Source organism: Chiloscyllium punctatum, chromosome 39, assembly GCF_047496795.1.
Source record: "Chiloscyllium punctatum isolate Juve2018m chromosome 39, sChiPun1.3, whole genome shotgun sequence".
NCBI lineage: Eukaryota > Metazoa > Chordata > Chondrichthyes > Orectolobiformes > Hemiscylliidae > Chiloscyllium > Chiloscyllium punctatum.
The window spans coordinates 14,642,033-14,667,492 of record NC_092777.1 but is presented as its reverse complement, the minus strand read 5'-3'; the positions used below and the strand labels follow the sequence as shown (position 1 = coordinate 14,667,492).

The following is a 25,460-nucleotide window of genomic DNA, read 5'->3' as shown; positions in this document are numbered from 1 at the left end:
GGTCTGCTTACTATTGCTCCCAGTGGTGGGGAGCTTCGGTGAAATTGCGCTGAGTGTAGTAAACTAATTGAATATAATTTAAGTTACCTTGTATAACTTGGTTTAGTTTTATTTTGTTTGTTTATTTATGTTCCTTCTTCATTTTCCTTCGTTACTTGTTGAACTGTAGTTTTTGTAGAGGTTTTTTGCTTTTTTCCCCTGTTTCAGTAATTTGTGGAGTAAAGTAGTAGTTTGTTTCCTATTATTGTTATTATGTTATAAAGTTGTTACACTATTTTGTACTGGTTTGTAATTTTGTAAAAACTTTAATTTTTTGCTATGCTATATTGCCCATAGTGTCCAGGGATGTGCACGCTAGGTGGATTACCCATCAGAGATGCAGGTTACAGCATAGGATCTGGGTGGGATGCTCTGGCCTGCTTCCACACTGCAGGATTCTATGATTAAATGATACTATATGCAGCTTCATGTACAATGATTACAGGGCTTAAGGAGGACATTTGGCCCATCATATCTGTGTCAAACTCTTTGTAAGAGGAATTCACCTGCCCCACTCCACACTGTCAATATCCTTAAGTGTGGCCAGTGACAGTTCACCCTCAACACTCCACGTAAAACAAACAGTCCAATTGATGGGTAAAAATTTGTCAGGACACCAATCAGAATTCTCCTGCTCTTTTTCAAAGCGATGCCATGGAATATTTTACATCCACCAAGGCGGGCCAATAGGGTCTTGGCTTTACTTCTCATCAGAAAGACACTTTGTCTGCCGATGTGACTTTTAACCATAGTGGAGACAAAACTGAGGGTAAAGTCCACACAACATTGTCCTTCATTTTATTAAGAGGTTTATTGCATTGTGGCAAATTTGTGATGCAGGTATTGCAGTAACCAAATACCAGAATAGAAAAAAAATATACATTTGAATTGAGAAATACAGTGAACTCAAAAAAGCATGCTGACAGCATTATCTAGTCAAAATGTCAAATATGCAGCAAGTGTCAACATACACAAGTTACATGAATGAAACATGATGCATTGAAGTTGGTCAGAGATGGAGGGGTTTCAGATAACTGATGCTCCTTAAAACCCACCTCTCTTTGAATAAGTGGAGGTTAATGAATCAGTGGTATATTTGTAAAGAAATATAATTCTAGCCTGCTACAGATCTTTCAATACACAGCAGTATTCCTAGAACTGTGTCAAATCTTTCAGCATTAAACAAAATCTTGCTTCCTGAGAAACAACGTTTACGTTCAACTCTTTCTTCTCTGCTCGGGTTTTCTTTTTAAGTTACAAAAAGCAATAATAAAAACAAATGTCAGTTAAAGAAAACTTCAGTGGTTTCCTCCCAGCTTTCTCTTCAAGCATCCCCTCCTATAGTTCTTCTCTCCGATGCTAACACTCAGTAGCTATTGAACAATCTTCACCCAATAAGCCAAATTATATCCACTGCAGTAAGTGATACAGGACCATTGTTTTTAGAAAATTAAGCAGCACACAAGATATATTGACAACATGGTCACTGTCCTACACCTCCCTGCGTCTCTACCTTCCTATCCTTCTTTTAGATGCTCCTTAAAACCTCTCTCTCTTTAACCAAACCTTTATTCGACTTAGATGACATTACTGTCTGTGCCTCAGCATCCTGTATTTTGTTTTAAAACACTCATGAAACTTTTTTAGGAAGTTTTATTACGTCAAAGACATGATGTAAACCTGTCGTTGTTTAGATAGGAAAGAGACAACATGTGTAACAGGAGAATGGGGACAATCATGCGAACCCATGACAATGTTTAGCCCCAAGTATGCCAAGTCTTGCAGAATTACTACTACTGCAGTTAAAACAAACAAATATATTTTGGACTTTTTCTCTTATTTTCAAAGCAACTGAAGGCAACCAATTCCATATCATAAATGGCTTTTTCCTGGTACCAACTGAATTTTGAATATAAATATTTCAGCTGGGATAAGGGGAGAGGGACTCTGGAATTTCTTTCTGACGTTCAAGCTTTGTACAGAGGGGTTAAAATATTGTTTGGAAGTTCCGTTAGACATAATCATTGATTGCTGTCTCAGCAACAATCTTGTTACTCAGTTAGATTGGATGACCAAGTAGTCCACACACTATGAGGAGGACAAAAAGCTTCAGACAATCATTGATGACTAAAAACTTACTAATCGGAAGGTTAGTGTCCTGGATATCCCTGAGAGCATGCGCAATGAACTACTGGCTGTCCAAAGCTCCAACAGCATCAGGGGTAGACATCCACCGGCAGTTTGAATTCTTTAAAAGTGTAGAAAGAAATATCCCCATTATCCACCACAGCAAACACAACAGGAACTTCACCACTCTGAAATGCTAACTTCTTCATAATACGCAGGTCTGGCACTGGCCCATCAAAGCTGCAGATACATCAGGTCAAAACAGAAAACAATTAGTCAGAAAAGAAATAAAGACTTGCATTCAAACAATATCTTTCAGAACCTCAAGGCATTACAAATTGATTCACAGTAAATTAATTACCTTTGAACAGCATTCATTTTTTTCTGTTAATTTCACCCGATCGGACAAGCAAGGCATTGAGTTAATATCTCATTCAAAACTCTGACAATGCAGCACTGCCTCACTGCTGCACTGTACACTCGCTCCTTGATATACACAAATTCACATACTTGTGAAATCAGCTCCAGACCTGATCTTTTTTCCCTAATTGTGTGGGTCTTCGCAGTAGAAAGGGGATTTCTATTATCACGCTTGTGTTATCCTTGTAAGATCTGTGCCCCTATCCCCCCCCCTATAACAATGATTTGTTGTAGCGCCTGTGTGTTCAGGTCTCTGGAGTGAGAGTTGAATCTACAACTCTTTGACTCAATAGTAAGTGTAATACCAATTGAGTTAGAAACATCTAACGTTAGAAACCAGGAACCTTAATGCTGAAAAAGGCCGTCAAACTGTGAAATCTGTAGCAAAAATGTCCAATGGTAATATTGTTTTAAAAGTAAGAAAAATCAATGCTTTAGGCCAAAGAAACAGCTCATGTTTTGGAACCCATACATTTAGCTTTAATATCAAGTTGCAGCAGGTGGTATTATAGAGAAAGATCAAGGTAACAAAGGAGTCACATAGCTCCTGAAGTAGGACATCACCAACACAGTTACGATGGTCTTATGTCCTCCTTTAGTGCTGTCATTTATTTGACTGCTTGAAGGTGGCATTTTAATTCTGGATCAAATAGGGAAAAGAAATGTATTATCTATTCTTAATTGGAGTTAAGCCAGAAGCAGGCTCTCCATTACCAAGCAGCTCTGAAAGGCGCTGACCAGAAATGTTAACTCTTTCTCTCTCCATTGGTAGTACCAGACATGCTAAGTATTTACATCATTTACACTTCCATCTTCAGTGGCAAACATCATTTCAGAAGCTAATGCCCTGCTTTTTGCAGGGGGCAGACATTGTCTTTGGTCTATAGGTCAACCAGAAGCTAGAATCTTGGTTTTAGCTAGAGGCATCGCTCAGGTACAGGCAGTTGGGATCAAGGGAATCACTGGAGGTTTATAGGGGATACAGAAGTTTACTGAAGAAGGAAATCAGGAGGGTGAAAAGGGGGCAGGAGTTGGCCTTGGCTGAGAAGATTAGGGTGAATCCAAAGAGGTCTTTTAAGTACATTAAAGGAAAAAGAATAACTAGAGACAGAATAGGACCCCTCAAGGACCATAGTGGACATGTATGTGTAGAACAGAAGGAGATGGGCGAGGTCCTCAAATTAACAGTGATATTTTGGGGATAGTCCATATCACAGTAGATGTTGGATGTATTAAAATGTATGAAGCTAGATAAGTTTTCTGGTCCTGACCAGATATATCCAAGAACACTAAGAGACTAGAGAAGAAATTGTGAGAAATATCTGGCTAATATTTTTCTATCATTGTTAGCCATGAGTGAGATCCGAGAAGAAGGGTAGAGAATGTTGTGCCCTTATTCAAGAAGGGCTGCAAAGAAAAACATGGGAACTAGAGACCAGTAAGCTTAACATCTGTGGTAGGTAAGGTACTTGGAAAAGATTCTGAGAGATAAGATATAAATGCATTTGGAAAGACAGGGTTTGATTAGGAGTAGTCAACATGGCTTTGTGCATGGGAGATTACACCTCACTAATTTGTTAGAGCTCTTTGAAGAGATAACCAGGAAGGCTGAGGAGGGCAGGGCGGTAGATGTGGTCGATATGGATTTCAGTAAGGCCTTTGATAAGGTTCCACATGGTGAGTACCCTGGAAAGTTAGATTGCATGGAATCAAGGGGGAGCTGGCAAATTGGATACACAATTGGCTTGATAGTAGAAAGTAATAGTGGAAGGATGCTTGTCAGATTGGAGGCCTATGACTAGTGATGTGACTCAGGGGTCAGTGCTGGGACCATTGATTTTGTTGATTATATCAGTGATTTAGAAGAGAATGTACAACGCATGATTAGTAAGGTTGCTGATGACACTAAAATAGGGGTATTGTGGACAGCTAGGAAGGTTATCAGAAATTGCAACAGGACCTTGATCAGCTGGGGAAGTGGCCAAGGAATGAATAAGTGTGAGGTCTTCCATTTTGGAAAGTCAAATCAAGGTGGGTGAATGGTAGGGCTCTAAGGAGTGAAACACAGGGATCTTGGGGTTCAGCTGCACATATCTCCAAAAGTTACAGGTAGAAATGGCAGTGAAGGCGGCTTTTGGCACACTAGCCTTCATCAGTCAGGGAACTGAGTACAGAAGGTGGGGAGTTATGTTGCAGTCGTACAGTGGTGAGGCGCACTTGAAGTATTGTGTTCAGTTTTGGTCACCTAGCTATGGGAAGGATATTATTAAACTGGAAAAGGTGCAGAAGAAATTTCCAAGGATGTTGCCAGGATAAAGGGCTTATGCCCAAAACATCGATTCGCCTGCTCCTCAAATGCTGCCTGACCTGCTGTGCTTTTCCAGCACAACACTCTCAACTCTGATCTCCAGCATCTGCAGTCCACACTTTCTCCCCAAAGCGTCTGAGTTACAGGGAGAGTTTGGACAAGATAGGACTTACCTCTTTAGAGTGTAGGAGACTGAGGGAGGATCTCATAGAAGTGTATAAGATCATGAGAGACATGGATAGGGTGAATGTACTCAGTTTTTTTCCCAGGGATGGGGAATTGAGGACTTGAAGGCATCAGTTTAAGGTTAGAGGAGAAAAGATAAGTGGGAATCTGAAGGACAACTTTTTCTACACAGAGGATGGTACACATATGAAATGAGCTGCCAGCAGGAGTGGTTGAGGCAGATATATTAACATCATTTAAAAGGCATTTGGACAAATACATTGATAGGAAAGGTTTAGAAGGATATAGGTCAAGTGCAGGGAAATGGGGCTAGCATGGATGGACATTTTGGTCAGTGTGGACCAGTTTAGGCCGAAGGGCCATTCTCCATGCTGTAGTGCTCTAGGACTCTATGAATTAAGCTCCTGGTTATTTCATACTGAGAAGTACATTTCATCACCAATGTAAATTTGGCTGTAGAAATTTACAGAAAAACAAATTACGATCTAAATGGTTAAATGATAAAGAGGGATTTGTGCCATTTGTAACATTACTGACAAGGACAGTATTACTGCCTGCAACTTTGGTGGGCAGGTCTTAAGCAGCAAACGCATTTCTATAAAGGTTTCCTTATACATCAAATGAAGAAGACACCATATTGTCCTTGGTTCACAGGGTGTATGGGAGTGGAGGGGATAAACATTATTTAACCATGTATGACCTTATACAATTGTCTTTATCCAATTATAGGTCACAAAAGGAAAATCAGATCACCATGCTAATGACACATTCACTACCAGCAACTGGCCTCCTAACTTTCATGTTCATCAGGCAGCTTATTGCACAAAATAAACACTAAAAATAAACTCATAGAATCATACAGCACAGAAACTGAACATTGAATCCAACTTGTCCGTGTTGACCAGACATCCCAAAATTGACCTTGTCCCATTTGCCAGCATTTGGCCCATATCCCTTTCAACCCTTCCTATTTATAAAACCATCCAGATGCCTTTTAAATGTATTGGAGGAATCTCAAAAAAAGAGAATATTACAGAAAAAGGGGACTCTCGTTTAATACTGAAATGCAAAGGAACTTCTTCTCCCAGAGCAAAGTGAATGCCGAGAATTCTGGATCCCAGGGTGTTGTGGAACCGAGATCATAGAAAGCATTTAAAAGAGGAGATAGATGGATCTTTTGAAACACTGGGGAAGTTGAGAGCTATGGTAAATTAGCACAAAAGAGGAGTTGAGGCCTGGACCAGATCCGCCACGATCTTGTTAAACAGTAAAGCAGACTTTATGATCCAAATGGCCCAAATTGTGTTAGAATTGCACCTTTTAGTGCAGAACAAACACGTCTAAAACACTGTGCTTCAGAGGTGTAATCAACAATTCAACTCTGTATTGTGCTTTACCTGCAAACACACATCCTTGAAAAGGGTTTCCCAGGTTGGGTTTTACGGAATTCCGCCACAGTATCAGCCTGGTACACATCGAAGACTATCTTTATTTTCTCAGAGGGTTCCTGCAGCCTAAACAGCACCATTGGGGAAAAGTTAAGATAACAAACTCACCAATGTAAAGAGATGAAATTACATTTACAAAGCAATTTTCACTTTGTGGAGTGGAATGGGAAAGGAATTTAGCAGAAAACATGTTTGAGGAACAATGGCAGAGGTGTAAAAATATAGGGCTTCACTGACAGTCAGAGACAAACACAAAGCAGGAAAGTTGAGGATTATATTAAATTGAAAGAAAAAAAATCATAGTATGTGGCAAAGATTAATAGTAAATCAGAGGATTGGAAAAGTTTTAAAAGACAGCAAAAGATAACCAAAAAAGGGGAGAAAATACACTACAAGCAGGTAATATAAAAATAGACAGTAAGATATTAGCAATTTGAGAGAAGATTTGTAGCTCAGGTTGATGATAAGTCTGTAAGTTAGCTTGCTGAGCTTGAAGGTTTATTTTCAGATATTTCGTCACCATACTAGATAACATTATCAGTGAGAGTCTATCAGTAGAAAGAAAGAACCTGGAAACCTAACGGGGCTAAAGGCCAATAAGTCCCCTGGACCTGATGGAATACATCTTAGGATTTTAAAGGAAGTAGTTACAGAGATAGTGGATATACAGGCGATAATCTTCTAAAAATCCTTAGACTCTGGAAAAGTCCTAGAGAATTGGAAAATAGTTAATGTAATACCCTTAATCAAAGGGTGTTTTGGTCTCCAAAGTTGAGGATGGGCATTCTGGGTATTGAGGGAATGCAGCATAGGTTCACGCGGTCAATTCCCAGAATGGCAGGACTATCATATGTTGAAAGATTGGAGCAACTGGGCTTGTATATACTTGAGTTTAGAAGGATGAGAGAGGATCTGATTGAGACATACAAGATTATTAAAGGATTGAACAGTCTGGAGGCAGAAAGCATGTTTCCGCTGATGGGTGAGCCCAGAACCAGAGAACACAGTTTAAAAATAAGGGGTAGGCCATTTAGAACAGAGTTGAGGAAAGTGATATGGATATATGGAATGCTCTGCCCCAGAAAGCAGTGGAGGCCAAGTCTCTGGATACTCTCAAGAAAGAGATGGACAGAGCTCTTAAAGATAGTGCAATCCAGGGTTTTGGGCATAAGGCAAGAACAGGATACTGATTGTGGATGATCAGCCATGATCATAATGAACGGTGGTGCTGGCTCAAAGGGCCGAATGGTCTACTCCTGCACTATTGTCTATAGAAGGTGCAGCACTGCAATGGGCACAGAGTTAAGAGTCAAATGATGCATAATTGTCAGAACAGAAGTGATCCCAGACATTGCTGAGTAAAAACGTACCAAGGGGTTTGATCCAAAAGTTTTGTAGACTGCATGATGCAGATGTGCTGTTGTAGTTCTCCTTTGAGAGGGGAAGAAAGTAATAGATTATTACAAGGAGAAAATCAATTTGTATATTATTGTGACTTGCATTATTTGGCAGCTTGCAAAGTGCTTCACAGCCAATGGAGTAATGAGGTGGAGTTGCTGCGTGATGCCAGCTTACACAGAAGGTCCTACAAATAGGGATAACAGAATAGTCTAGGAATCTACTTTCACAAACATCAGTTGAGGGATGAACATTGGCCAAGCCACCAGACAGAACATTCCTGCTCTTCTTCAGAATAATGCCATGGGATTTTTAATGCCACCTAAAGGCTCGGACAAGAATTCAATTTAATTGTCTCTCATCTGACAGGATCTCCTGCAGTACATCCTGTTCTCAGTATTGCACTCCAGGGCCTGTCTGGATGTTGTGCCCTAAACTAAGGAATGGAATTCAACCCACTGACTTCTGCTTCAGTATTAAGAGTGCTATCAAGGCACTGCAGCAAATACTGAATGTGCTAAATTCCTTGGGTACTGGCAACCCTCTGTCTCCTTGACTTTGATTTGTCTATCATTTTAAATTTTATTAAAATAACTTCCACCCATAGAGTCATACAGCATGGAAACAGACCCTTCAGCCTGACCAGTCCACATAGCTTTATTTACCTGCATTGGCCCATATTCCTCAACCTTGCCTATTCATATACTTATCCAAACGTCTTTTAAATGTTAAAACTGTATCTGCATTCACCAGTTCATTCCACATACCAGCCACACTGTGTAAAAAAGTTGCCCATCATGTCTTAAATCTTTTTTTCTCCCCTTCACCTTAAAAATATACTCCCGAGTTTTGAACTCCTCCCACCACCCCCGGAAAAAAGCCTCGTCATTGACCTTATCTTTGCCCCTCTATGAGATCACCCCTCACTTTCTATGCTCCAATGAAAAAAGTCCCAGCCTTTCCAGTCTATTTTTAGATCTTAAACCTTCCATTCCCAGCAACATGTCGGTAAATCTTTTCTGAATCCTTTCCAGTTTAATATCTTTCCTTTAACAGGGTGACCAAAACTGCACATGCCCAGTCAAGACTGTAGCCTTCCCAGTTGCTGTATCTGAATGTACAATAAGAGTGAGAAAGAGTGGCCTGGATTGTAATTTGATAGTGCCACACTTTTCGACTGTAATTTCATAAACTAGGTATCCTCCAGGGAACAATCCCAGCACTCTCTCCATCTAACATTAATACCCAACTCAGCTGTGAACAATAATCACTCCTTTATTAGATTAGTTTAGATTACTTACAGTGTGGAAACAGGCCCTTCGGCCCAACAAGTCCACACCGCGCCGCCGAAGCGCAACCCACCCATACCCCTACATCTACATCTACCCCTTACCTAACACTACGGGCAATTTAGCATGGACAATTCACCTGACCTGCACATCTTTGGACTGTGGGAGGAAACCGGAGCTCCCGGAGGAAACCCACGCAGACACGGGGAGAATGTGCAAGCTCCACACAGTCAGTCGCCTGAGGCGGGAAATGAACCCGGGTCTCTGGCGCTGTGAGGCAGCAGTGCTAACCACTGTGCCACCGTGCCGCCCTTAATTGCACATTGCACTCCTTATTGCACATTGTTTTGATAAAGGCATTCTTTTATGGACTATGATGTCTCTGTGACTGGCATTAATTTGGGTTATACAGGCGGTCAAAGAATGTTCTGGAAATTGAGCGGTGATATCTTTGATGTCTCAAATGTCAGTTTCAGTAGCGTGTGGCTGCAAGCAGTTTATAAATGTCTTACACATCTCAAAAATTTGGAAATGTTCCTTTCCAGTAAAATTGTAATTTTTTCCAATGTGTCTGAGAAATCAAAACCCAAGTGGGGATGTTTCCAAAATGCATGAACGATAAAAGCCATTTAAATCCATTGCTACCTCGTCTTTCCAAAATACTTATTATCCAATTATATTTATTACACACGATGTACAGAGTTGACATCTGGTCTAATATCGCATCTTTAAAAGCAATTTTGACAAAGTATACTCTTTCAGAAGGTTGTGGGTTTTAATACTGAAGCAGAGGTCTGAATGCAACTAGTTTGGCTGAGTGGTTACTTTTCAATAAATCAGTGCACCCATTAATATAACTTCACAACAGGGAGTCTCGTAATAGTTAATCTCGGTGTTTGCTGCTCAATTAACAGTAGCAGACAGCACAAGGACTCAAGAGGCCCATTTCACTATGAGAGATGGCCACCATTGAGGTAGAAAACGAACGGATGGACATGTTAAAAAGGAGGCACTCTCAAAAGGTCATAGAGAATTGTATACCAAAGATGGCCTGAGGTGTTAAGACAATTAGTGTGGAAGGAAAGTCCAGAATTATGCTATGATTATTTCAAATTGTTCTCTGTACCACTATGAGGCAATCTAAACATTCCTAAAACCAGGTTAAAAGCAGATAAAGCAAATATATAAAAGTTTTTGTGCCACTTCAAAGCTCCTTAAGTTGGAGATCACTGACCATTAATACAGCACAAAGACTCTGCTACAGCATACCTGCTCCCACTCAAGAACAGGAATGCTTTCCAAAATAATTTAGTGAATCCTCAGTAATTTAACAACCTATCAGTTGGAGGAAAATAGTGATGATGTAGCATTTGACAAACAGTGAGAGATAGGTTCATGTCAGCTCTGAAGACAGGGGTTGTGGGATCTCTGTCGGTAGTTGTTCTGATTGCATGTTGGGATACCAACAAAAAGCTAAAACAGGCTCAGCAGCTGTTAATGCAGTTTCTCTGAAATGTAAGCCAACATTACAGTGCACATGCCCTCTCCCACCCCTCCAAACTCCAACTGTGAGTTCCCAAAGCCCAGGTCTACAGGCACATTCCTGCTGCGTTACCCAGATGTCCTTCAGCCTACCTGCTGAGCTGACCTGGCCTGGTTTGAGAAGCGGCTTCACTTTGTCCTTCCACAGGTGGGCAGGTAACTTTTTATTTCTGGCACGCTTCCACTTGAGCAGCTCCTTGTACTCCTTCCAGTTGGTGCACTGCCTCACCCGCTTGTCCTTATTGATGTCTGTTTTATACCTGCTTTCTCTCTTCATCCTCTCCTTCTCTCTCTGGGACAGCTTCTCGCGCTTCAGGTTTATTCTCTGCTGCCAGGCAGCTTCATCGGAGGCACGGCCCGGTATGTTCGGTGGCAGGAGGGTGGGGTCGAGTGCCATTAGCTTGGTCTGAGGGCAGTCGCGTCCAACATTGGGGAACTTTATCCTGCTGAAATCCCACCTGGGTTTCCTAATGACCGAACTTCCCCCTGGACTCCCTTGGGAAGATGCAACCGAGCTCCCTGACACACATCGAGAACAGGCCTTCTGTTCTGGCTCAGCTTGCTGCCTAGTGATACCCAAGGACTTGTCGTCACTCTCTTCCAATCTGTCTGCTTTGGTTTGTGGTCGCGATTCCAGGGCCACTTTAGCAATGTCCTGTTCCAGCACCTTGCAAGTGGCATCCTGCTGACTGGGTTCACCCGGCTGCTGTCCTTCTGTCTCGGTCTGTGCCAGTTGGTCACAGTGGCTTTTCTTGGACCTGAAACAGTTTAAAAGAAAGTGGCTGGATTAGTATAATACTGATGCAAAAGAAGAATACACCCTACATACAACAAATAAACGTGCAATGGGCTATACTCTGCACTCAACAAAACAGATCTCAAATACTTGTCTAGTGGCTACAGAACAGTCTTCCTGATGTCCAGGGTGGTATCTATGACAGCACATGTTTCCAGATGGAAGATGAGGAGTGGTTTTGGTAGCTTTTCTCCAACTCTTTTTCTGAACTATGTATGGAAGGACCTAGAGCGCATATTCCTAGGACAGGAGTGTGAATATTTGGCATCAATGTGGACTTCACCAGTTTCCTCATTTCCCCTCCCCCCACCTCACCCCAGTCCCAAACTTCCAGCTCAGCACTGTCCCCATGACTTGTCCTACCTGCCTATCTTCCTTTCCACCTATCCACTCTACCCTCCTCTCTGACCTATCACCTCCATCCCCACCCTCATTCACCTATTGTACTCTATGCTACTTTACCCCCACCCCCACCCTCCTCTCATTTATCTCTCCACCCTGCAGGCACTTTGCCTCTATCCTGATGAAGGGCTTTTGCCCGAAACGTCAATTTTCCCGCTCCTCAGATGCAGCCTGAACTGCTGTGCTTTTCCAGCACCACTCTAATCCAGAATCTGTGAATATTTGAACAAGAAAGGGGAGATCAAGTCCTTGTAAGGCACAGTTCCCAGAGACTGGCAAGACCAGCAGTTATGTAGCACTGAGTAGACTCTGAAATTTGACAATGATAGGGTGTGGGTACTTGAAGCCAAGATCATTCAGATCTGTAGATTCTAAAGCTTGGAAACAGGACCATGAGCACCTTATGAATACAAGCAAAAAAGATGAATTAGCTTTATACAAAAGGCAAAACTCCACTGTATTGGCAAGGACACAATCAGATTAGTTCAGAGTTTTAAGCTTTAGAATTGTTGTTTCAAACCTTACTGAACTAACTTAGACACCTGAGAGCATTCAGGATAGTTCAGAGAAGTACATTGTGTGCTACTCTTTTAGCGAACACTATTTTGGGTAATCTATGATGCATGGGAACCAAAGTCTTCTGTCCTGCAGTGAGACATCTTACTCAAAATGACAAAACTCAGAAGTAGTGGCGGCATGGTGGCTCAGTAGTTAGCACTGCTGCCTCACAGCACCAGGGTCCCAGGCTCGATTCCAGCCTCAGGCGACTGTCTGTGTGGAGTTTGGACATTCTCCCCGTGTCTGCGTGGGTTTCCTCCGGGTGCTCCGGTTTCCTCCCACAGTCCAAAGATGTGCAGGTCAGGTGAATTGGCCATGCTAAATTGCCCGTAGTGTTAGATGAATCAGTCAGAGGGAAACGGGTCTGGGCGGGCCACTCTTTGGAGGGTCGGTGTGGACTTGTTGGGTCGAAGGGCCTGTTTCTACACTGCAGGGAATCTAATCTAAAAAAGAAGGATGTTGTAAAACTTGAAAGAGTTCAGAAAAGATTTGCAAAAATGTTGCCAAGGTTGGAGGGTTTAAGCTATAGGGAGAGGTTAAACTATAGGGAGAGGTTAAATAGGCTGGGACTTTTTCCCTGGACTGTCACAAGCTGAGGGGGGACCTTATAGAGGTTTATAAACTGAGGGGTATAGATAGGGTGAATAGCCAAGGCCTGTTTCCCAGGGTGGGGAAATCCAAAACTGGAGAGCATAGACTTAAAATGAGGGAGAAACATTTAAAAAGGACCTGAGGGGTAATGTTTTCACACAGAGGATGGTGCATGTATGGAATGAGTTGTCAGAGGAAGTGGTGGAGGCGGCTACAATTACATTTAAAGGCATCTGAATGGGTATATGAATATGAATATCGGCTAAGCGCTGTCAAATGGGACTAGGTGAGATTTGGATGTTTGATCGGCATGGTCAAATTGCACTGAAGAGTCTCTTCTGTTTGGCTCTAGAAAGTTTCTGATCAATGGAACTCTGGTCTCTATAGAACTTATTAAATAAGAACATTTGAACTTGAGAGCAGTTTGTGGTCACCTTGCAGGACCACAAACCCATGTGAAACAATAAAAGTAAAACAGCCACAGCAAACGTGAGAATATCAGTGCACCTGGGCGTCGTTTGTTTATTTTTTTAAAAGTAAGATTTCAATGACACACACCAATCTTCCATACTGAAAGAGGCCTGGCCTAGAGCCCAAGGTGACTCAACTGTGTGCTAAAAGAGAGAGGAAGGGAGTGTCTCTGTCAGTACAAAAGATGAAAGACTCCAAAGGCAGACTGGAAAACAGGACGTGTTCGGGTGACTGCAAATTGTTGCGGCGGAGGTGGGGGGGTTGGGGGGATAGAATGGGAATTTGATTTAGATCAGTGTAACTATGGTCAGGCTGCTTTGGGTATTTGAGTTTCCTTTCCCTCCTATCCTGGTTTTGACCCTTTGTCATGAACTGGTCCTAGTGTTGGCTCCTTGCTGGGGCAATCACCCTAGTGCCCATGTTTTCTGACTGAGCGAAAGATAGTGTGGGCAAGATCATCACTAAAGCTGGTCACAGCCGCGTAAGCATATTTGGGTCAGAAGGCTGGCTAGACATCAGGCAGGAAGAGAGCGCTGTTTTTTTTTCAATCCTAGGTCAAGAGTGTATTGGTCAGTTATAGACTCCCCATTGCAGTGGTTAGGAAAATATGTTGCATGTCTATGTACTGTAACTGATGCCAGGCAAATGTGACTCACCGCAACAAAGTTACTCCCAACTACAATAAACAGGACCAGGCAGTCAGGATTCCAGCACAACAATGACTTTAAATGGCCAGATTAGGAGAATGCTCTCGTTAACACACAAAAGTCATTGCAGGGATTTTTATTTTAGAAAGCTGATGGAGATTAGCGTCAGTACCCAAATTAAAAGCTAGCAAACACAAGCAAAGTGACCCTCCTCCTCTGTCACATCTTACTTCCACTCCACTCCCACGCTTCTGGTAATTCTTGCCATACAGCAGGAATGCTCTTTGTGGTTCAGGATTAAAGAGCACTGTTCTGGCACAGCAGCAAGCTTCACTTTGCAGCCATACCCAATGCCCGGCCTGAGAGAGCCTGGCATTGACACTGGGTGACCAAACAAGAACAAAGCTTGCCCTGCCTGGCATTGACCTCCAGCCCACAAAACACAAGTCCAGAATGAGCATCTGATTGCCTTCCATTCTGGATCTTGTGAAACTGTCCATACTCTGACCCATGTGAACAAGTGGCTGAGGGGCCTGTTTATCCACCCAAGCTCCCCCCGCCGCGCCTTGCCCCAGTTTGTACCTGGTGCCCTGTTGGCTGTGACTCCGCTTCCTCTTGCGATGGTGCTTTTCCAGATCACCGTGAGAAGAATCCAGGTGCAATTTCCGCTCATAGCAACTGAAGACAGTACTTTAAAAAAAAACTTGCATTTATACAGCATCCCTCACAAACTACTTGCCAACCAATGAAGATATTTTAAAAGCATAATGAATGTTATAATTTAGGAAACGTGACAGCTAATTTGCACCCATCTGGATTCCATCACCACCAATGTCATAATGACCAGATCATGTGTTCTAGGAGTTTGGCTGAGAGATAAACTCTTGGGAATAGCTCCCCAGTAAATAGTGTTATGGAGCTTTTTTTTACGTTCACCTCAGATGCTAGTGAGAGGGCCTTGATTTAGCAGTTGATCTGAGAAACACCAACTTGGTTAGTGCAGTCTTCCCTCAGCAGTGTACTGGCTTGTCAGCACAGAATTTGTGCTCCGCTTTCTGGGTGAGGTAAGTGGCTTGTGTCGTTCCCATCAGAAGCTCTGACCAGCAGCACAGCAGAATTTGACTGCCATCCTGACTGTAAACTGTGCGCAGTTTCTGATCAGCATTCAGTAATGTAAACGCAGGTGTCCTTCAGGGAAGGAAACCTGTCCTGCTTCCCCAGTCTGGACATTAACCTCACACCAAATTGTGGCTGTGCAATAAATTCCAGTCATGCCAGCAATGCCCACATCCTGAGAATAAATAAACAATTAAGAAATTTAAGTTGCATTCTTCTGCTTTTTTCTGCTCATGGCTTCAGGGATTATTACAGCTAATGGCATTTGTCCTTACTTTTTCATGGGATTTGATGCCTGTCCTGAATTGCCTGGAATGTAGTGGCTTGCTGGGCCATTTCAGAGAGTAGTTAAGAACCGACCACTGGAGCTGGAATCACAGAGGTTGAATCAAGTCAGGCCAGCAGATTTCCCTCCCTGAAGGGCATTAATGAACCAGTTGGAGTTTCGCTCAAACCAACAACAATTTAACGATCGCCATTATTGAGACTAGCTTTTCACTCCAGATTTATTAAGCAAATTTAAATTTCACCAGCTGCCGTGGTGAGATTTAAACCTGTGAGCCCGCTGCAGCATTAGTCTCACTGACTGGATTATTAATCCAGTGACATTCCCACTGACCCAGCAACTGCATTAAAGTGGGGGAGGGGGTGGTTCCTTAGTGCACAACCTAGCTGCTCTTTAAACACCAGTGTCAACACCAGGGAGCTTGGGAAGGCAAGACACATGCAAGAAAATGAGAGACAGGATGGTGTACAGAAAGACAATCAAGCTTGCAATTCCGTAGCAGGCCATTTGGATCCTCAAACCTGCTCTGCATTTAGTAAGATCATGGCTGATTCGATTGTAAACTCAGTATTACATTCCCACCTATTTCACCACCACCCCCCCCCCCCCCGCCCCCCATTAACCTTCCAACCCCTTCCTTAACAATAATCATCTTCTGTCCCTCAAAATGGCACCAGAGCATGGTGACATTTTATACATTTCACTGACAATAAATTGTTCAATTCAATTCAATTTTGAAGGAGGGAGTTCAAAGACGTGACAAGACAAAAAAAGGTTAGTCTTATCTCTGTCTTAATTGGGTCACCCCTTATTTTTAAATAGTGATCCCTAGTTCTAGATTGTCCCCCTTGAAGAAACATCCTTTCACATCCCCCTAGTCAAGCTACTGGAGATCTTAACATTTCAATCAAGTTGCCTCCCACTCTTCTAAGCTCACACAAATACATATCTTGCCTGTCTCACTTTTTCTCATAAGACAACCTGCCCATTCCAGGTATTAGTTTGGTATTCTCTGAAATGTCTTCAATGAACTTATAACCTTCTTTAAGTAGAAACTAGGAGCAGGTGGCCATTTGGCCCTTTTAGCCTGCTCTGACATTCAATATGATTATGGTTGATCCTCCAGCTCAACACCATATTCCCACTTTCTCCTCATACCCTTTGATACCTTTAATATCCAAAAATGTATCAATATTTTGCTTGTATATACTCACAGCCTTCTATGGCACAGAATTACACAGGGTGACCACTCTCTGAGTGGAGAAATGTTTCCTCATCTCAGTCCTAATTGGGCTGACCCTCAGACTAAGACTATGACCGCTGGTTCCAGACTCCCCAGCCAGGGAAAACATTCTCCCTGCATCTAGTCTGTCCACTCCTGATAGTATTTTAGACATGTCAATCAGATCCATTCTCGTTCTTCTATACTGCAGTGAATACAGGTCCTGTCAAACCCATGTCTCCTCATATGACAATGTTGCCATTCCTGGTATCAGCCTGATGAACCTCTGCTGCACTACCTTAAGTAGAGTAGCCAATATTGTACAATGTACTCCAGATGTGATCTCAACAGTGCCCTGTAAAACTGACGCATAACCCATATATTTTTAAATTTAATTCCCTACTCAATAAACTGTATCAGTCTAGTAGATTTCCTAATTGCTTACAGTACCTGCATATTAGCCTTTTGCAATTCATGCACGAGAACACTCATATTCCTCAGGGAAATGGTGACAGAGAAGGGAATTTACCTGGGATCAAACCGCATTATAACGTAACCCAGTCTCTTCAAGTGGCTGTAGACCTTTAGAAACAAAGAAAAGAAGATCTGAGAGAATATCGCAAAACTGCATCTTCAACCAGTACAAAGTTGGATGGTGAGAATCCTGAAATATAAACAATAGTCAACAGGTCTATAGCAGCATGTGGGGAAAGAGAAACCGTTAACCTTACAGATAAGTGACCTTCCAGCTCTTACATTTTCCAATTCTACCAGAAGGTCACCAACCTGAAATACCAATTCCCTTTCTCTCTCTTCATGTGCTGCCTGACCTCCAGTCAGTGAAGGTTAAACATCAGAATTTGCGAAGAACCCCACCATTGCAGAAACACACCAAGTAAATATTCCAAAAACAATTTTTTTTGTGCAAAAATCCAAGTGAAAATAGTTAGTTTACATTCCCTGCATTCTCAACACAAATTGTGCACATTATTTCCGAAGCATATTCATTAAATAAATAATGCCTGGTCAATAAACCTAAAGGTCACTTCTTCCATCAAGAGGCAACAGATTCACACCTCAACATCTCAAATCACAGAACCAAACTCTCCCAATGCTGTGCCTGGTGGAAGGAGAGTGGGAACATTTACTTGGGTAAAGATCCCTTGGTTAAACGTTGCCAGCCTGCCCAACACAAGCACTTCTGTTAAATGCAGTCTTACTCTCCATGTGTGCCTGGTCAGTATTTTATAAATAATTTAATCAAGTTCCTTAGGTTCACTGGGGTAAGCAGGTTGACTATTGAGCAGCTTCTGCTTACAGACACAACAGGACGAATCCCTGGTCTGTACTGGGTCAACTTGATCTCAGTAAGGACAACAATCAAGAATCCAAACAAGATCTCTGGAGAGGAGTAAAGATCACCATTTCTCTCCCTCTCTTGATTACCTTCAGTGACTTCAGTAAACAGGGCCACTGTGCGACGACCAGAAACAAACTGGACAGTGGCGTATTCACACACACACACACACACACCACATAACCCTCTGAAGCTCCCAGGCTTCATGAGAACAGAAGCAACTTGAACAAGAATGCCCAACACACTAACTTACAACTAGCAAGTAGTAAACAGCCTTATCACAGATGACTCAACAGTAGAGGAAAGCTTCTATCACTGCTCAAAATAAAGTGACTTAGTGCAGCTCAGATTAAAAAAAAGAGGGTGAACATCAGTATATGGTCAGTGGAGAGTATTTGCGCAGCATCTGTATAAAATGCCAATGGTACCTCTGGATTATCAGAAATATTGCACTGAATTCTTTTGTCACCAGAGGAATAAGCATCAACATTGCCTTGACGTCCACACTTAATGGAAAAAGGTGCACTGGAGCAACAATATCTGCAACGTTTTCGGATAATATCAGAAGCCCTGTATCTCCTCCCTGCTGACAGCTTAAACTAGTTTCAGAAATAAAATTGACCAAAGACCCAAAAAAAAAGCTGCAGGTGATTCGAACTGGTTTGGCTGATACACTTGTTGCATTATCCACCGTGAAATCAGATGCATCCATGTTCCATAGTTAGTTTTAGAAGTCAGGTCACTTCCAGTACCTGGTACTGTTCCAATGGAATGGTTCTGGCAGACAGTAAAATCTCATACGACTCCTGAATGGACAGCGGCAGCTCCCTGTAATATATCTGTATGGATCCCTGGAAAGCAGGTAAACTGCAGTTAAGTATTTATTCAAATAGGAGGCCTCACAGAGAGAGCACTATAGAAAACCAGCAACCTTAGCATTAGTGCTACAACAGGATTAGAAGAGGCTTTCGAGGGGCAGACGGACTCAGCGCTACACAGTAAAGGGGCAATTTTAACCCTGTGAGGACAGGGAGCAGTTAAATAGAGGTAGCAGCGTACCAGCTGCCTTTCTGCAGTTTGAATCTTAGCACTCATGTTGAGCTGGTGAGAGACTGGGTATCAGAATGGAGCGGGGATGGGGGGGGGGCCTGGTTTAAACATGATTTCTGATGATTAGATTATGGTAGTGTTACTAAGGTTTGAGAGTAAAGTCATCATGGATTCCCCATCAGGCAAATACAGTGGCAAACAAAAGCTGGATCACAAATTTAAACTCTCCCTTGGTTCCCATTTGAGATGATAAAAGCAGGAGTCCTAATCGGAGCTCCACAGAGAAAAGTTGAGCATCCACACAATCCCAAGGACTGTGTAAATAAATCCTGAGGGGGAATTTAAAATTCCTTAGTATAGCGGTTTCAGGTCAGCAGATCTTACAGCTTTGCATACTTACACACTCAAGAAGGTACAGAGCTTCCTCAGGGTACAGTAATTGTTTCCCATGTTCCACATGGCCCATGGTGTGCCAGAATTTGCCCTGTGTAGAAACGAGAAGGGAGATGGAGCGGGGAGGATGCAGTAGAAATAAGAAATCAGATGGATTGCAATTGCGTTAGGTACCGACAATAAAATTTTAGCAATGAACATCAGTTACTGAAGGTTAGAAAGAAAGAACCTGTATTTACAACCAGCCTTTAATAACCCCTTAATGTCTTAAAGTGCTTTACTCCAGAAGAAACGTGATAACCAAACAATACACAGAAAGCTCTCACAAACAGCAAAATAATCTTTAACAGCACAAAAAGCAAGATGTTGTGCATGCCAGAAATCAACACAAAGTAGAAAAAGTCATGCAGCATTTGTGAAGAAAGAAACAGGACTAATGTTTCAGGAGAACATTCTTTCATCAGTTCATCAGCATTTTCTGATTTTATGTCTGTGCTGATGTTGTTTGGCAGAACTCTGGGGAGAACCCTCTAGCCCCATATTAAATAGTGTCATGGGTTCTCACGTGCACCTGAAAGGGCCGATAGAGCCTCAAGTACTCACCTAGTGAGTAAGGCTCAGGTTCCATTAACTATTTTTTAAAAAGCTCATCCAAACAAAAGTGTGTCTGACAATGTAGCACTTCACTGGAGTATCCACCTTGGCTTTCTCCAGAATGGGACTTGAACCCGTGATCCTCTCACTGGGAGAAGGCCATGCTGACACACAGCCATGCCTGGCCATGACCTGTCAAGTATAATAAAGTGGGATGAAATTTGGTACAGTGTGACTTTTCAACTATCTTCCAGCTGACTGAAATGTTCATAAATTGTGGAGACTGCAATGTCAGAAGAGGAACCATCAGGCAAGATGTGACCATTTCCACCAGAATGACTGGACTGGGGCAGAATCCTGGCAATCATTCTGATTTGGACAGAATGAGGAAGACGCTAAAAGGGAAATCAGACTGTCCTCTCCACCCGGTTCTGCTATAACGCATGTTTCGTCAATGCAATTTGGTTAACGCGATTGAAGAATTTAAACCATTATTTGTAGAACACAAACTCTCCTTACCTGTATTGGCTATAACGGAATTCCAGCCCCATTAGTTTGAATGGCATGGCTATTGCATGATTTTTTTATAACGTGAGATCGCATGAGAATGGAACTATTGCGTTATATCAGAACTGACTGTATTCTGTAATGAATTCCTTTCTATCTCCTTTCTGCATGTTATTTAGAACAGTTAACTTTTTTTTTAAATCACCTTTACGAAAGGGGAATTGCACAGAAACAGGTAGAAAAGCTTGCTCCGAACATGGAAGAACATGCTTATTACTGAAACATGATTAAAGCAGAAGCCACTTTAAGGTTACATGTTCTATCAAGAGCTATCTGCTTTAGAAATGGCAGGAAAAATAAACTCACTGCATTGGATTTCAGCTCCACAATGCTTTCCTGGGGCTTCCACTCGGCTTTTACCAGGCTGCCACTAAATGAAGAGAGAAACTTTATGCAACTATCTCCCACAAAGCAAAACACAGCAATTCAGTCACCATAAATCTGCCAGCTAAGGGAATGAATAACATTATCCTCACATTCCACTTCATTTATAAAACGCATTAGTCTGTGTAGGAGATTAGTAAGCTATCAATTGTCACAAGAATTATCAACCAGTGCAGAACTCCAGAAAAGTCTGCCAATCAGTATCATCTCCCTAACATCACACTAAATCCAAAGATGTGCAGGTTAGGTGGACTGGCGATGCCAAATTGCCCACCGTATTCAGGGGTGTGGGGGTTAGGTGCATTAGTCAGGGTAAATGCAGAGTAATAGGGTAGGGGAACAGGTCGGGGTGGGTTACTCTTCGGAGGGTCTGTGTGGACTTGTTGGGCCGAAGGGCCTGTTTCCACACTGTAGGGATTCCAAAATCAGCATTCAATGTGTGCTATTTCTGTAATGGAATTATTTTAGTGGGAAGCTCAAAGGGAGCTCCATTCTGTCCATATCTTGTGCTGTCCCTGTCCTGGGAGTGCTTCATGGGGACAGTATCACAGGAGCTTCACTCAGGTTCTAACCTCATACCATTCTTGTCCTGGGAGTATTTGATGGGGACAATGTAGAGGGATCTTTATGTTTACCTTCAGTTTAAAAGAGTAGGGAAGTTTTACATTATATTTGTGTGCTATCCCTGCCCTTGGAGCATTTGATGGGGACAGCATCGAGAGGGAGCTTTGTTTTCCATTTATTTTTAGTTTAAAAGAGTAAAGGTAGATTTACGTCCAGTTTAAAAGAGTAGGGAAGTTTTACACTATATTTGTGTGCTATCCATGTCCTGGGAGTGTTTGATAGGGGGCGGTATAGAAAGAGCTTTTCTCTGTATCTAACCAAGCTTAATCTGTCCTGGGAGTACATGATGAGGCCAGTATAGAAGGAGTTTTACTCTGGATCCAACTGTGTTCTTTACCTATCCCAGGGCTGTTTGAGGAGGTCAGTATAGAGGAGTAGCTGTAATCAGTCATTAACATATGGTCCAACCCAAATCCTATAAAGTAAGTTGAAACATTGAACTCTCATCAAAACAGGCTAGAAAACAGCTGAGGCTACGTACTTCACAATGGACTAGAGACTGAGGGAACAGTCTGATCAGCATATTCTCAATGTCAAATCAAAGGAACTGCACCATGCTTCCACAATACAGAAGCTTCTCCTGCTGTCCATTTCCTACTTCTGCCTGTGTGGTTGAGCTATAGTTATCGTAGTGAGGCCATTGCTGGGTTCTGGCAGCTGCCCCATGATATTTCAGGCCCCGGGGATTTCTGACTGACAAGCAGCAATCCTTACAGTCGTTCTACTCGCTCTTCAGATAGGAGCTGCCATTGCTCTTCTCGACACACCCGCAGCCTCTCCATCTGCTCCTCTGAGTCATCCGGAATGAAATCTTTCTGGCCATGGGTCCGTTGGGGAATTTTGTGATCCCGGGATCGTGCTGCAAACAATTCCTCAGAGCTGCAAAAGGAGCACAAAAGAAAGTCTGCAAACGTTAGCTGCAAGCATGTTAAAGCATTTATTTATCAGTCTATATGACATAGAGAGTGTACCCCCACTACAACTGCCTGCTGGGTTCGTCATTCTTTCAAGTGATAGGTTTGTTGCTGACAAGGCTGGCACTTGTTGCAATAATTGAACTGAATGGCTTGCTTGACCATTTTAATCTGGCAATGAAGACACAACCACATTGCTGTGGGTCTGGAGTCACAGGTAAGGATGACAGGCCTCCCTCCCGAAGGAACATTGATGAACCAGTTAGACTTTTACAGCAGTTGATGATGGTTTCTTGGTCACTATTCCCATGGCAACAGCATTTCTTATTTTGCAACAATATCTGCACTTCTAAAGTAACTCATTGGCTGGGAGTACCTTTGAGACATAACAGGTCACGAAAAGTGCTGCATAAAAGCAAATCTTTGCTCTTTTGTTGCAGCCCTGCTGTTTTCAAATGTCAGACGACCAGTTTGTCCTTTCCATCTTCTGTCAGGTGAACAGATACATACATTGTTACACGAAAGAACAAAGAAGAGCTTGCATTTATACAGCACTTTTAACTTACTCATGTTTCAGATCTCAAACCCCACAACCTTCCAATTGGCATGAGTGTGTGCTACTCCTGATCTCAGGCTAACGAGGCATTTTTGTAAAATAATAAATGGAGAAAGAGACACTTTGGGAGAGAGATTAGTTCATCACACCTGACTTCTAATTTAGGAAATAACCAAAACAAAAACCTTCCAGGATTTCGATTCATCTATAAGTTATGCGGATGTTGACAGAGTGAGTTGCATCTGTCAATCAGAAGTGCAAAACAAACGAGAAAGTCCACAGACTGGTGCCAGACTATTGTGATTACAATCATCACAATTACCCGCATTTACATCAATACCTGATCAAGAAGTCTCAGATGAATACAGTACATCCCAAGCTAAACACAAACCCTTGAACACAGCAGCTGAAACCACACATATTCCAGGCCTCAGAAATCACAGGCGTTCTCCCATCTGTCACAGACTGAAGCCGAGGGATGGGGTTTTTGGGGTAGATGAGTGAGGACATTTCACCAACGTAGCCTGGTCAGTTTTGGTGACTTTTGTGGCTCAGATCCCATGCAGACCACCCGATGAAGGAGCAGTGCTCTGAAAGCTGGTGTTTTGTGATTTTTAACTTCATACAGACCAGGAGGGACCACATAATGCCTGCACGACACAGCAACAGAAGCAGGCCATTCAGCCCCTCTCGCCTGCTGTGCCACTCAACAGGATGGAGCCTCGGCCAACGTCCTTCACGTCCACTCTCCTGCCCTTTCACCCTAAATCTTTGATCCCCTGATTGATAAATAATTTCTCTCAGCCTTAAACATCCACAATGTCCCTGTTCCCCCACAGCCCTCTGTGGTAATGCTCTAAGAGGAGCAGCTCCGCCTGATCCCAATGTGGTGATGCCCCTCTATTCTGACATGGTAACCCCTGACCCCTGCCCTGGGGAGGGGGTGGGGGGAAAGAGTGTGGACCCTGATAGCCCCCTTTAACAATCCAGTACATCCCCACACTCACACACAGACAGACACAGACCACACACACCCACACCCACACCCACACTCACACTCACACCCACCCCCACCCCCCCCACCCTCACCCCCCCCACACACACACACACACACACACTCACACTCCCCCACACACACACCCCCTCACCCCCACCCACACCCCCCCCACACACACACACACACACACACCCTCACCCCCACCCCCACACCCACACTCACACTCTCACCCCCACCCCCACACCCACACTCACACTCACACTCCCCCACACCCCCACCCCCACCCCCACACACACACACACACCCTCACCCCCACCCTCACCCTCACACTCACACACCCTCACCCCCACCCTCACCCTCACACTCACACTCACACTCACACCCCCTCACCCCCACCCACACCCCCCCCTCACACTCACACCCCCTCACCCCCCCCACACCCCCACCCACACCCCCCCCTCACACTCACACTCACACTCACACCCCCCCCCCCACACACACACACACACACACACCCTCACCCCCACACACACCTTCACCCTCACCCATCCCTCCCGTGTTTATAAACTACGCTGTTGTTCTCAATTTCACCTCCAGCAGTCCGGCCGGTTCAACATGTAAACACCGCGGTTTTAACCCGGGCCTCACCGGCCCCCGGGCCCCCCGCTCCTTTACCTCAGGCTCAGGCTCACAGCCCCCAGTGCGGCCGCCTCCATCTCCACAGCGTCAGGGGGAGGGGCTTCCGGCTCCGAGGGCCCGCACAGAGTAACCCCGCCCACCGGCACCGCCGGGTCCAAGGGCCCGCCCACCGGCACCGCCCACCGTCACCGCCCACCGTCACCGCCCACCGTCACCGCCGGGTCCAAGGGCCCGCCCACCGTCACCGCCCACCGTCACCGCCCACCGTCACCGCCCACCGTCACCGCCCACCGTCACCGCCCACCGTCACCGCCCACCGTCACCGCCGGGTCCTAGTGTCCGCAGTGTGTGTGCGATTCCACCCAGAGTCACCGCCAGGACCTGTTGCCCAGTTTGACCACTGCCCAGAGTCACTATCGAGTTGGATGATCGTGGCTCTCCAGTAGCTTACCTCCACCCACCCACCCTGGCTACTCCATGGGTAGCAATCCAATGGCCTGGGTTTTTTTTTAAATGGCGTTCTTGGCAGTTTTTCTTCA

At 43.6% G+C, this 25,460-nt stretch overlaps 1 protein-coding gene across 3 annotated transcripts; it reads right to left on the bottom strand.

Moving 5' to 3' along the window:
- Positions 1 to 821: 821 nt before the first annotated feature.
- Positions 822 to 25,085, bottom strand: tsen54 (TSEN54 tRNA splicing endonuclease subunit). 3 transcript variants are annotated; one of them, XM_072558223.1, is made up of 11 exons: positions 24,958 to 25,085; positions 22,530 to 22,694; positions 21,114 to 21,177; positions 19,654 to 19,737; positions 18,956 to 19,054; positions 17,376 to 17,428; positions 14,805 to 14,912; positions 10,851 to 11,515; positions 7,899 to 7,959; positions 6,478 to 6,594; positions 822 to 2,406 (listed from the first exon to the last, which is right to left on the bottom strand). In XM_072558223.1, exons 1-11 carry the CDS (start codon positions 24,996 to 24,998, stop codon positions 2,256 to 2,258), a joined length of 1,608 nt encoding a protein of 535 aa, XP_072414324.1. In that variant the 5' UTR covers positions 24,999 to 25,085; the 3' UTR covers positions 822 to 2,255. The 3 variants fall into 3 exon arrangements, with proteins under 3 accessions (XP_072414324.1, XP_072414325.1, XP_072414326.1); XM_072558224.1 differs by having other exon boundaries at positions 24,874 to 24,983; XM_072558225.1 differs by lacking the exons at positions 22,530 to 22,694; positions 24,958 to 25,085 and adding an exon at positions 22,297 to 22,519.
- Positions 25,086 to 25,460: the final 375 nt, after the last annotated feature.

What these genes read in the sequence shown, in the direction of transcription:
- tsen54 (XM_072558223.1), bottom strand. Translation starts at nt 24,998, where the DNA reads ATGGAGGCGGCCGCACTGGGGGCTGTGAGCCTGAGCCTGAG. An exon ending in CTCTGTACCTTCTTGAGTGT is followed by an intron (nt 19,055 to 19,653) that starts GTAAGTATGCAA and finishes CCTGCTTTCCAG; the next exon opens with GGATCCATACAGATATATTA. An exon ending in ATAATGCGGTTTGATCCCAG is followed by an intron (nt 14,913 to 17,375) that starts GTAAATTCCCTT and finishes TTTTTTTTAAAG; the next exon opens with TACTGTCTTCAGTTGCTATG.